Source organism: Anopheles aquasalis, chromosome 2, assembly GCF_943734665.1.
Source record: "Anopheles aquasalis chromosome 2, idAnoAquaMG_Q_19, whole genome shotgun sequence".
Lineage (NCBI taxonomy): Eukaryota > Metazoa > Arthropoda > Insecta > Diptera > Culicidae > Anopheles > Anopheles aquasalis.
Window position 1 is genome coordinate 42,275,506 of NC_064877.1, and position 11,995 is coordinate 42,287,500.

The following is an 11,995-nucleotide window of genomic DNA, read 5'->3' on the forward strand; positions in this document are numbered from 1 at the left end:
AAGTGCCGATTGCTGCTGCTCGGATATTCCGATCAACCGTTAATGCTACGCACCGCCAAGCTTAATGATGACAGAAAATGTGTGAAAATGACTGCCACAGCCCCATAAGCTAGGTAAGCAATTAGTTTCAGTCGGTGGCAAATATGTAACTAGACAGGCGAAGTAAAGCAAATAGTTCCCGGGGGTTCTTCGCCGACTGGAAGCAAAACAAATTCACGGAAGATATATGGGGGGGGGGGAGGTGGCCAGCACGGAGTGAGCGAGGAGTTTGAGCGTTTGTGCGGCGTGAGTTTGTTGGGACATTTAATTGATTGGCTTTTCCTTCACAGTCGGTGGCAACCAGATCATCCGTGAAACGCCAAAAAACGAAGCCCCTCAGCAAGAGTGCCCGAAGGAGGAATGAGACCAACGATCCAGGAGATAAATCAACTCCACTTCAAAGGATCCTGCCCCAGGCTTAAAGTGTTTCCCTTCTTCGCCGAAAGCTTAAAGTTGCTAGGATCTACGTTAGGGAAACTCCTAACATGCCCGCTTGAAACCGTACCACCAATCATTCGAATACGATCTAAACTGTTTACTATTTGTGCGCTTATAGAGACACCGATTGGCTTAATTCGACACGTTGGCAGAAATGTTACAATAAATTCGAGATTAAATGGTAAACCGCCAGATATTATGAACCATCAATCGTTGGTTATTGATGGTGTTCGATTCCACACACCGAGAGTCATTGGTAAACACGCGGAAAAGACGTCAGCCGACGACTACTATTTGGAGCTGTTGAAATGAGTTGACATTAAGCTAAAATATGGTCACTATCGCAGATCGCACGATGGCCACTATCACCTTCGCAAGCTTTCAGTAATAAACATAAATCTTGTTTCCTTCCTTCCTACAAAAACAATCTTCTTCGTCATTTGATACCTCGGCGGCATTCCGCTGTTGCTTGGAGTCTGTCTTGTGGACAAACTGATCAAGCTAAGATGGTTCTACGTGATAAGAGAGAATGTTGGTTTTTGGGGCTCAATGCTGACATTGGGAAAACAGTCTGAAGAGGTTGAAAGCAGTCGGAATGTTCCCGGTAGAATGTAAGGTAGCAGCAAGCACGAAGATGAAAAGAAAAAAGCCGAATTTGATTACATTCCTCTCTTTAAATCTAAATAAGTTAAAGGTTCAGTGTCTGCCTTGCGCAAAAAGAGGCTGAAAAGCTTGTCGCTGATTCAAGATTTGCCTCACCATCATGTTGGAACTTCTGTACCGCACTGTTTGCCTCGCTGAAACGGATCGCAACATTTAAACTTTGTCAGCAAACAGCGATCCCGGAATAGGCTGGCTAAGTTGCGGACCACGATACCGAGCACAGGTAGCTTCTTGAAACTTTTCTCTCAGTGACCGTGGTACCGAAAGTACTATAACAAGCACACCGGCAACGTTTACCAACCGACCGCCCCAATCCAGGAACTCGGTGTTTGACATCGCCCACAGCCACACCGACAACCCAACGCAAACTTCCAGTTAGCATCCGTATCGATGGTGCTCCGACTTGAATGTACTCAGCGAGCACAACGGATGACTAGTAGGAGGAGGTACGTGCGGTACCCTTCTCGGGGATAAAACCGTTCAGCTGGTACGCACCTACATCCGGTTGACTCACCTATTCTGCTGTGTGCCACCGAGGCTTTTTTTCAGTGCCAGTGAATGGAGAAAGAAGCGAGTTCCATTGTGACATTTTCGTTTTCGAAAAAGGCACAATTCCATCCTGTTGTGTGGGAAGCAGTGAGGAATCGTGTGAACGACATGAAATGAGGTCCAGGGCTTGGGTACATGTCTCACGCACAGTCGGACACTTGCAAACGACACAAAATTCCACTCAAAGAAAACCTGTGAACCGTGCCAGCCTCGGGGGGGGTGGATACAGCAACCAGACTACCGACCAACCTGCCTACCTAGCATCCCTGACAGGACCTAGCGAGGCAGCTCAGCTGTGGGAGCTTTCTCGCTTCATCGATCCGTTTCGGCACAGTTGTTTAAGCTTTTCTGCCTCCTTCACGCACGACCACCGGCCACAGCACACCGCCGGGCGGGTGTCCACAGCTTGAATCGGATTCAGCAACAGGACGATGTTGCCAACGGTGGTGGCCGTCCGTCTGTCGGTGGTAACTTTTTCTTTTGGCAACTTTAATTTATGCACGGTAGCACCATTGTTTGGCGGAAGGGATTTTTATTTATTCCTTTGTACCGTGCTGGACAATGGTGCGGCTCTTCTGTGGGCGAACAGCAATTCTTGGTGCAGGTACCACATGACCTCTGTGTATTTGAGTAAAAAATGCAGTACTATCTCTGCTCTGAAACCGGATGCCGCCGTCGTTGGATTCGCGGAAAATTAATGCTCGGATGGCAACATCCGTCATTTAATTCACGTTTTACGTTGCAATCGTAGTTTAGAAAAAATGAAATACTAAAGTAATAACGATGGTAGAACTCTACTTATCCACCTTACTCACTTATGAGATGTATTATTCAACGGACCCAATAAATTTAGACAGCGGAAGTTGCACCAAAAGAATTTTAACTTTTTAAAAAAATTAGTTTTTAAACTTTTTATTCAAAATTATGGAAAACTGTACTTCATACAATCTTATGTTGTTTACGATAAAGCCCATGATGGTTTACCAACGCTTTCCAATCAATGTAAGACTTACTTCAACCTCAGTTACTGTTTCAAGCCTTACTAACTACAACGCCAGATAGAAATTTCAATTTATTCACTTATGATTTGTTTCCAAACTTTTACAAACTCCTGCTCTAAACAAAACACTCAAACAAAAGCCATTTGGCGAACAGCTGGTCAAGTGGAGTTGGTAAGGGAATTAAATGTTCACTAAGCCTGTTGAACATCCACTAACAAACACCTGGGTCGGCGCCTTTGTGGCAGCACTAGAAGCGTCTTTTCGTTGTTTGGTGTAATGTTGGCATCTACTCACACACGCCGTATGCACTTTACCTTCCTTAGGCATACATATACACACTTGTGCATGCCGAAAGTGGAACGAGCAGCATGATTTCACATTCAAGCCACGTGGGAGCCATCCCTGCGGTGAACTTGCCTTGGAGCACGAGACGCAAAAGCTGGCCTTTCAGTGCATGAATTGAATCATTTTTTTATCACCGTCTTTCACGTGGCGTTATGTTTTTGGTGAGAGCATCTCACCAACGAAGGAAGGCGAACTAGCACGCTAGCCGTGCTAGCGAGGAAATTCAGATGAAATCACATTTTTGCCACCACCATCCGCCATGAGTGTTGGCTCCAGGGGGGCCTTGGTTTTATTTCTCCGGATGCCAATACACACACGCGCACACACTTTCACCGCAACAGCTCCCTAAAGCGACGGCGAACGAAAAACGATTATATTATGATAATGATAATAGGAAAATCATATTGCGACGGCGGCCAAAAGCTGACGCGTGAGTGAAAGTTACGACCTCCAAAGAAGGATCGGCATAAGGTACACCGAGAATACGGCAATTCGGAGGGGTTAATTCGGCCTTCCAGCGGGCACAGGTGCTGCTGCCAGAAAGCTTAAACCATAAACCGGTAACTGTATGAAACTGCACCTCCGTTGCCAATCGATCGATTATCGACTTTCCGGGTTTCCGGCTTGCTCGGGCTGGATTTGATCTACTTCACTTTCCGCTTCTAGTGGGGAGTGCGAGGAAATCTGGCGTAAAGAAGGCCGCGTCCTATGATCGATTTTCATGTGACTTTTGGTGCGCCCGATCCCGAGCATTCTGGCTGCTATCGTATCCGCAACGACTGAACGCCGCATCAAACCAGTCCTTAGCACACGAAGCAGCAGCCACTTGGGTCCTTTGCGTGGTTCGGTACGAGTATCGGTTAGATTGCGAGCCACACCAAGCTTCGCTAAACTTGTTTTTTTTTATGTTTTTTCCCCCCGATGCCTCATCACTTCAACTTCGCTGCGTTGCTCGATCCATTCAAATCCTGTCACTGTCACCGAAGCGTACCGGCAAGCTAGCTAGAAAGGGTAAACGGGCCTCCAGCCAGTGATTGTGGCAAACATTTTGCGCCGTGTATCGCTCTCCACGGTCCCGTTCGGGGAATTGTTTGTCCTTTCGTAAACCCCTTTTTTGCGGCACTTTTATTAGCTTACACCGAATTGGACTTTTTATGTGTGTCGCTCCAAACGGTCGTTTGGAGGAATACTCACTCTCCCCCCAATTCCATATTGTTTTCGCAACAGTTTACGATTCATCACCGTGATTCGATAGAGAGCAAAGCAAGTTGTGCCTTAATTGATGCAATGATAGAATGAAAGCGAAATCAGTTGAAATCTAATTTTGCATAAGGACTACTGGACAGGCTTGCATACTCATATCCCAGGATATGAGGAGATAGTGGAGTATCTTTAAAAGAAAAACCAACGTTATGTTTGTTCGTTATAAAGTGTAAGCAAAGTATCATTAATCCAATATTATATCGCATTTTCCTTAGTTCTGTATGATACAATACACAATTATATTCATTTGTACTACAAGAGCGTGAATTGAATGCGTTTTTATCTATTTTTATAAACCTAATGCACTTGTTGCCAGCGAAGAATTCAACTTGTATCCCAATCTCAATTCAATCAATTTCGCTTCCACCCAAAAAGGATCTGCAATACGTTTATCAAATTGTTTCAACACAAACAGCACCGTCATCATGGCTATCGTAAGAAAAGGCCCACGGTTTAGCTATATCAAGCATTATCTGCTTGTTATCCTGTGACAGACATGAACAGCGCAGTAATGATAATTGATGGTACAAACATCACCATTCGTCAGCCATGCGGATTGCCATGAAACTCCTGATAAGCTCCTCGTTACTGCTGATGAGCTAACGAGAGCTTACGCAGCAGCTCAGCAAATAAAGTTCTCCCCAATGCAGTGCGCTATTCTTAATTATTTTCTTCGAAGAAATTGGAGTTGTAAAGATGTGCTTCAAATGGAACCATTGTAACTAACAATTTAAAATACAATATCAGCCACTAATCACCGATACAACGTTCTAGATTAATCAGCTAGATTAGTTCATGCTCTCCCCTAATCAATAAACAGGTGAAAGTGATACGACCATCGAGCGGCGCCTCCGGAACGAAGTGGTTGGTGAGTCACTCAATTGGTGAGGTTGGTGAGGGCCAGTCTCTCAATGACAAACCATTATCTCCATTACCATTCGTATGTGCGTCACCGGTCTGATACAAACAGTCGAGCTGAATCACGAATTTACCCGCAAGTTGACCATCATCTCCACCTCACCGCCTTGTCCTTGAATGACCGGCCTCGGTTTGAGAGTGGTTCCTGTTAGTGGCACTTACACACAGCACGACACAAGTGGGTCCTCGTTTGGTCAGGCTGAAACTGAAAGAAAACAAAACGAAGGAGAAGAGAATTAAAAAATATTGCTCCATGTTCCCGACATCCAGTATGGTATTGGTTTACCACTTACATTCTGCTCAGCAGGACGCAATGGAAGGGTACCGGTGCCGGTATAAAGAATCTTGCAACGCAATTTACGCAACCATGCCCCACAAAACCTCCACTGTTTATCCTGCACATTCACTGCACCGGCAGTAGGAGCCTTGAATTCTTCAAAGACTTTTCCACAAACAGCTCCACAAAGCGCCATTTATCTCCGGAGTGAAACGTGCGCGCTTTGTAAAAACTTTATCCATCTGCAAACCAAACCCCATTCTCGGCAGGCAACTATCGTTTCAAGAAATTTCAAAACTTCACCATCAACACCAGACCAGACCAGAGTGTTTGCCGATTTGGTGCAGGCAGACAGTAAGAGAAGGAACGGCAGGATGCGTCGCTTTGCGGTATTTACTCCGTTCCGGACGAACTGCCTGAGGAGGATGAAACGGAGGACGACGACGACGTGGAGCTCGTTGATGAGCTGCTGGGTGCTGGTGGTTTCGTCTTCTTTTTGCGGCCACCGGTCGCGGATGGTTTTTCGTGGATAATCTCAAACCGCTCGCTGGCCGGGTCAGCCGGTCGCTTTTTTCGCGAATGTTTCGCTGTAGACGGTCCATCAACTTCGTCATCACTTCGACCTTCGCTCGCCGCACCATTGTCAACTGGTGGCTTCTTCCGTTGGCCTTTGCTGGACTCCCCGTGGCGAGACGATTTTCTGCAAGATCCAAGCCACGCGACGCCATAACGAAAAGGATAATCATGAAAGATGGAAAGATATTAATATACACATATACACACCCACACCCACGCAGGAACGCAAGAAGCGGGGGGGGGGGGGGAGGATGGAGCGGGATAACAAGAAGTGGGCGAGTGCGGGTGTCGGAAGCTGTCGGAAGCGAACAGACCAAAAGGCTGAGCGCAGCCATTCCAGGGAGTTGTAATAGAATCCAGCTCTCGAAGAAGAGGAAACATTTTTCTTCATCTAATTCGAGCATGGCCCTGGGAGCCAGTACCGCACGATATGTGATATCGAAGGACCGACCGACACGGCTGCTCCAACCCATCGAACGACATTCGCAGTGTGGAAGAGATGATTTCTTCGTTATTAGATCGCTTCCATTTACGGTTTGCCTGTAATCGTGTATCATGCCGGCCGTACGTACGTTAGCATGCTTTTTGTCGTGAAACGAAACGGGTTGGATGGAGGAAGCGGGAGAGACGATTAAGGGTTGGCTAAAAGATATTTTCCCCAATTAATATTAATCCCGCGACCGCACACTTTGAGTGGCACGAGATTGCCAACGATAAACGGAATGTAACGAACGAAGCTATGTGTGCCGGGGATGCGATACTAGCGCAGATCAGCGGAAACGACATGTTTGTTCAGACACTGTGAATGTAGCGTGTGTGACTGAATTAGGCATTATGAATACCGACATTTTCCGACTCGGTCAAAACTGTCTTCATTCAACAACATCTCGACAATCTGGAACGCCGGAAGTAGCAAACAACATGACGATTTCGTTGCGCATTCCTTGTCGACCCATGCTTTGCCTTGTGTTTGAATTCGTGAAAGCACCAGACGGAACCATTCGAACATGTATGTGTTTCAAGATTCAGTTACTGTAAGTATCAAACATTTCGTCGTAAAATGAATGTTTTCACGAGAGTTGTTTTCAATATACTCAGGAAACGTATATTGAATCATAAAACAGCCTTCCATCCGATTAAATCAAAGCCATGCATCTTTTAGCAGCTGGCGTAACATAAATAGCACCGTGTCACTGCCTATCGTGCTTAACAGTAAAAATAAAAAAATCTATCACCGATCGAAGGGCAAAAGGCGCAAAAACGTCACACATATTTTCGTTCCAGCTCATGCGAAACATCCACACTGTTGCCGCGACAGGTTACCAAAGTGAATAAATTGAATTCGCTTCGTTCCATCAAAAAGGTCACGGAATGGTCCCGTAAAGAAAACATCACCCTCAAGAAAGTTTATTCGCCTTCGAAGCTCCCGCAAAATGCTCCTGAGTAGGAGGCAGGAGTCAGGGAGACGAGTCTACTTTACTTTGTGCGTGAGGAATTGAAATGTCCCACCGGAGGCACGAGATCTGCGGCGACCACCACCGAGCCAAACCAATCCAGCGATACAATCATCGAGAGGATGATTTACCTGTCCTTCGAGTCCTTGGACCGGCGGCTGGGCTGATCTGCGGCCGCTGATACCTCCGATTGCCGGCCATCGTCATCGGTGCCAGCGACAGGTGACGGTGGCGGTGGCAGCATCGGATCGTCCCTATCGTCCGGTATGCCTGTCCTGTGTGACTTGGATGGCTTCCGGTGACGTGCCCGCCGCTGCTCGGCCGTCGTTTGACTGCTGGCCGTCGAGTAGCCAGTGTCCTTGCGGGATGAGGACCTGCGGGGCAAGTAGTGGTAGTAGTGTCGTTCAGTCGCGTACGCACCCAAAAGTTAACGATTAAAGATTGGACAACGTGTCGGCCAGCCACTTGAAGTGTAGCGATCGTGTTCCCGGTTCGCTGTCACGGTGATTAATTGCGCATAATTAATCCCGCTATCAGTGTATCAAGCTTCCGGCGCCGGCATTAAAGCACTTGCCACTTCCCCGGTTCCGTCTACGCTACTTACCGATTCTTCCGGTTCGAGCGCTTCGCCTTCTTCCCATCCTCCATCGTCTCGTCGTCTCCAATGTCGGCAACTTTTCTGTGGAAGCATCAAAAGACAAGTAAACAGCATAAAGAAAAGCCAGCTCCAAGTATGAGGTAGCCCTCGGGGAGCCGTGAATGAAACCGCCCACTGTGCCGTGCTGCCACGAGGTCTGCAGAGTGTCTCATCTGGCGCATCTTGTTTTGATTTCTACGCCACCATTCCGCCACAAGCAGGCAGAGCCACATCAAATAAAGTTTCGAAATTGATGAAGAGAAAAAGTTTCGAAATAAAAGTCTCCAAGACCGCTTTCTCGGGAATAGGCAACGGTACTGGCTGCTCTTCGCCAGCGTGCAACTTGAATGAAACAACTTCCTCCAGGCTGGAGGCAATTTATGCTGCACAAAAAAAAAAACACTTTCCTCCGAGATACGGGACGAAAGGCTATCACTGAAGCTGTTGACTGAAGGAAGAAGGAATGTAGGTCGAAGTAGCTTGTATAGCACTGCTTCCGGCGGAAGCGAGCGTTGATGACTCCAGAAGCTGCGCCATTTTTCTTTTTTTAGCATCTAAACTTTCCACCGGAAAACCTAGTTGACCCACTGAGTGCATCCCGACCACAAGTGGTCACACAAAAAAAAACGGTTTCATCGTTCCATCGCACGAGCAAAGTGGTTACGAACGGTTTTTCCCTTTTCCAGACGATAAATATCGGAGGCAATGTACACCTTATGGGCTGGGCACGTGTAGCTCAGGGTATCGATTTCGTGGAAGGTTCAGTGGAACATTCAAAGAGCGTTTCGAAAAGGATGCTGCCAAGTGGTGTTCGGTATAATCGATCCACGAGCAGCAGTCTTTGTACTATTCTCCTTATTCTGCTGTTATCATGGGAATCGTTGGAGGTATCTGTGATGGGCTATCCTTGCGTCGGCCCGAACCATCGTTTTCAGGATCCATTTTGGCGGAACATTTTCAATGTATTCCTCTTAACACTAGATGATTAGCGTTTGTTTTAAAATACACTTTGAACATTTCTAATGATGAAGTGATTAAACTGTTCTATTGTTAAGAATTAATCATACAAAATTGCGACGGGGGAGATGTAGCGACGGTATCGACATTGAAGCCAAAATAGCTGGAATAAAGACTATGAGAACGACGACGCTCGATCGGGAGCGGTGGAGGAATCTTCTATGGCAGACCAAGACCGCTCCGTAAGTAAGCATTATACAAAATTAATGATCGTGCGATAAAACACAAAGTACAAATTGAGAATGACAATATAAATGAATTACTGGTACAGTCTATTCAGTGGAAATTAGAGAACTTCTTTGTGTTTTGCTGTGGGCAGCGAATCTCACTTGTAGGTTTAAGTATCTCTTAAAGAAGTGAGTAAGTAATTAAAAATCCCAGCTAGGGAGAGGCAATCGATTTGTTACCAAATGAAATGTATGAAGTGGTAACGACAAGCGCTTAATTTTTTAAATGATGAAACATGGAAAGCAGCAAAGTACGAGTAAAATAGAACACACCAAGAGTTTCCTATCGAGTGCTTCATTTGCACTCGTTGGAAGACGAACTACACCATCATCCAAGGGGAGAGCTAATGCTCCAAGAAGCTTCTCACTCGCTTGCAAAGTTAATGGCAAACAAGAGCATATCTTCTTCCACTCGCATCCGTTGCTTTTGGCAGGTTAAATCGAATCAAAGGGCTTATTTCCGCTATCCGTACTACACATACTATCCGCTTCCTTCGCGAGAAGCATTGCAACAAGACGTCCTACCGAAGGCGTCTATGTCACGAAAGCCTCTTACGTCTTTTAACAGTTACTGCGACCTTCGATAAAAGCTCGCTGAGTATTATTCCATCGCGAAACGGTGCTGCTACAACCCTTTTCACCGCTAGAAAACGAATAATAATCGATCGCCCCCTGTCCTGGGACCATTGGGAGGGTTCGTTTGTGATCTGAGTTCGGCCGGAAAACCTTCCTGTGCACAATGGATCGAACGGTTTTCTCATTCCAGCGAAGGCAAGCTGATTGGCTTGCATCCGGAACGATGGCCTACTTTCGCACATCTTCTGTTCCACGTACCGGGCCACGCGCCTACCGACAGCATGATTAATGTTTTTACCCTCCCGAGACTGTTCCTTAGGGTATAGAAGAACTTATGGCACCTCTCCTGGTATCTTTAGCGCTAGGTCGTGGGTCGAGGGTGCGATCTAAGTTACAAACGCAACAACCACATTTCAAAGGTTAGCTGCCTCTTTTGGAAACGATTCTTGCGGTTTGCATGTTTACCTATGCTGTTATTATAGCAAAGGGTAACTGAATATGACTATTGTGAGATCCGTTCGTATGATCGATAGTGTTTAGATTTGATGTGAAACCAAAACAAGCAGCAGTTCGTCGGTGTCGGGAAAATAAATTAAGGAAATTATGGGAGAAATTCGAGGCATAGTATAAAAGCCAAAGTATTAAAATTATTTGAGACCTTAACACACGAGCAAATGAAAAGCAAATTAACAATAATTGCTTTTTGTGAGTTACAAAAAATGTTCTTTACATGAGTGTACATAAGTTTGGAAGTCCCAATAGCAGGTAATGTTAAGTACCCTTATAGTATCAGAAGCTAAATAGTCCATCATGCAACTGCCAACGCTACTCTTCCTACAAAACACTCCCCGCATCTCCTTTTTGTAAAGCAAGAAAAATTCAAAATTCAATTTCAACCAGTTTTTGCTCCCCCAGGATTGACCGAAAACTTGATCTCCGGTGAACTTTTCCCATGAAAAAATTCGACCTGTTGGCTGGGGGTGAATTATATGGCGAGCGTAGCTCTTTCGTGGAAATGCTTTCTCACCGTCTGCTGACTTTTCGCTGCTTTTGCTGCCTTGCTACCGATCCGGCGGACATCTGTTCGACCCTTGCCCGTGCTTTCGAGCGCTGCTTGGTGGCCGCCACTTTGCGATTTTCCGAATGCACCACGTACAACCGGTACAGCTGCAGCAGAATCACCAACGTGTTTTTGCCTGCCAAAGGTAAGAAAGAAGCAGCAGCGTTGAGCAGTGCCGGCAGTTGCAAAAAGGGAAATCTGAAAGCCGAACTTGACTACTGACAAAAGCGGGCAAGATGGATAGCGGGGCAACCAGCTCAATGGGTAGACAATGCTCACAGGTGAAGAAGATGTTCATGTAGGTGATGATTTTGTAGTGCACGATGATTAGTAACCGGAAGGTGAGGAACGGTGCGTCCTGTAGCAGAATGTTGAGCGCGATTCCCCAGACGTCGATGTTGCAGCACCCCACATTGCAGCAGTTGGTGTCCTCGGCCTCCGATGCTCCCCGTGTCTGACTGCCACCTCCGCGCGGCTTGCGAGCACGCGTTGCCGAAAGGACGATGGTAAACTGGAGCAAACTCCAGGACCAAATGCTGAGCGTTAGCAGCACCAGCACCGGCTCGTTTGCTATCTTTGCATCCTTGAACGAGTCGAAGAACTCGATGATGTCGGCGGCAGTACCGATGTAGACGAGCAGCAGCTGGCTGAGTTGGTCGCGCGTTAGGTCACCTTTCGGCAACATCCAGCGGCCAATGATTAGCACCAACATCAGGAACTGCTCGATCAATGTCACCCACATTTCGGCGGTTAGCTGGATATCGGGGAGTTGTATCTTCACGCCAAGCATTTTGTTCAGATCCTTCAGATCCTTGCCAACCGTTGCGACCAGGTTGATGGTTTCATTCAGCACCTGATCCTGGTAGCGCGTGCGTTTGTCCAGTTTGTCCAGTTCCAGCAACCAGATGGCCGGTACGATGCTGGAGAGGTAAAGAAACACCGACGGACAGAACCT

At 46.6% G+C, this 11,995-nt stretch overlaps 1 protein-coding gene across 1 annotated transcript in view; it reads right to left on the reverse strand.

Annotated features, from left to right (window-relative positions):
• Positions 1–5,886: 5,886 nt before the first annotated feature.
• LOC126569989 (uncharacterized) overlaps positions 5,887–11,995 on the reverse strand; it is a 7,575-nt gene continuing 1,466 nt past the window's right edge. The window contains 5 exon segments of the mRNA XM_050227426.1: positions 5,887–6,193; positions 7,655–7,897; positions 8,128–8,202; positions 11,008–11,176; positions 11,221–11,993. Of these exon segments, the coding sequence (XP_050083383.1) occupies positions 5,887–6,193; positions 7,655–7,897; positions 8,128–8,202; positions 11,008–11,176; positions 11,221–11,993 (1,567 nt within the window).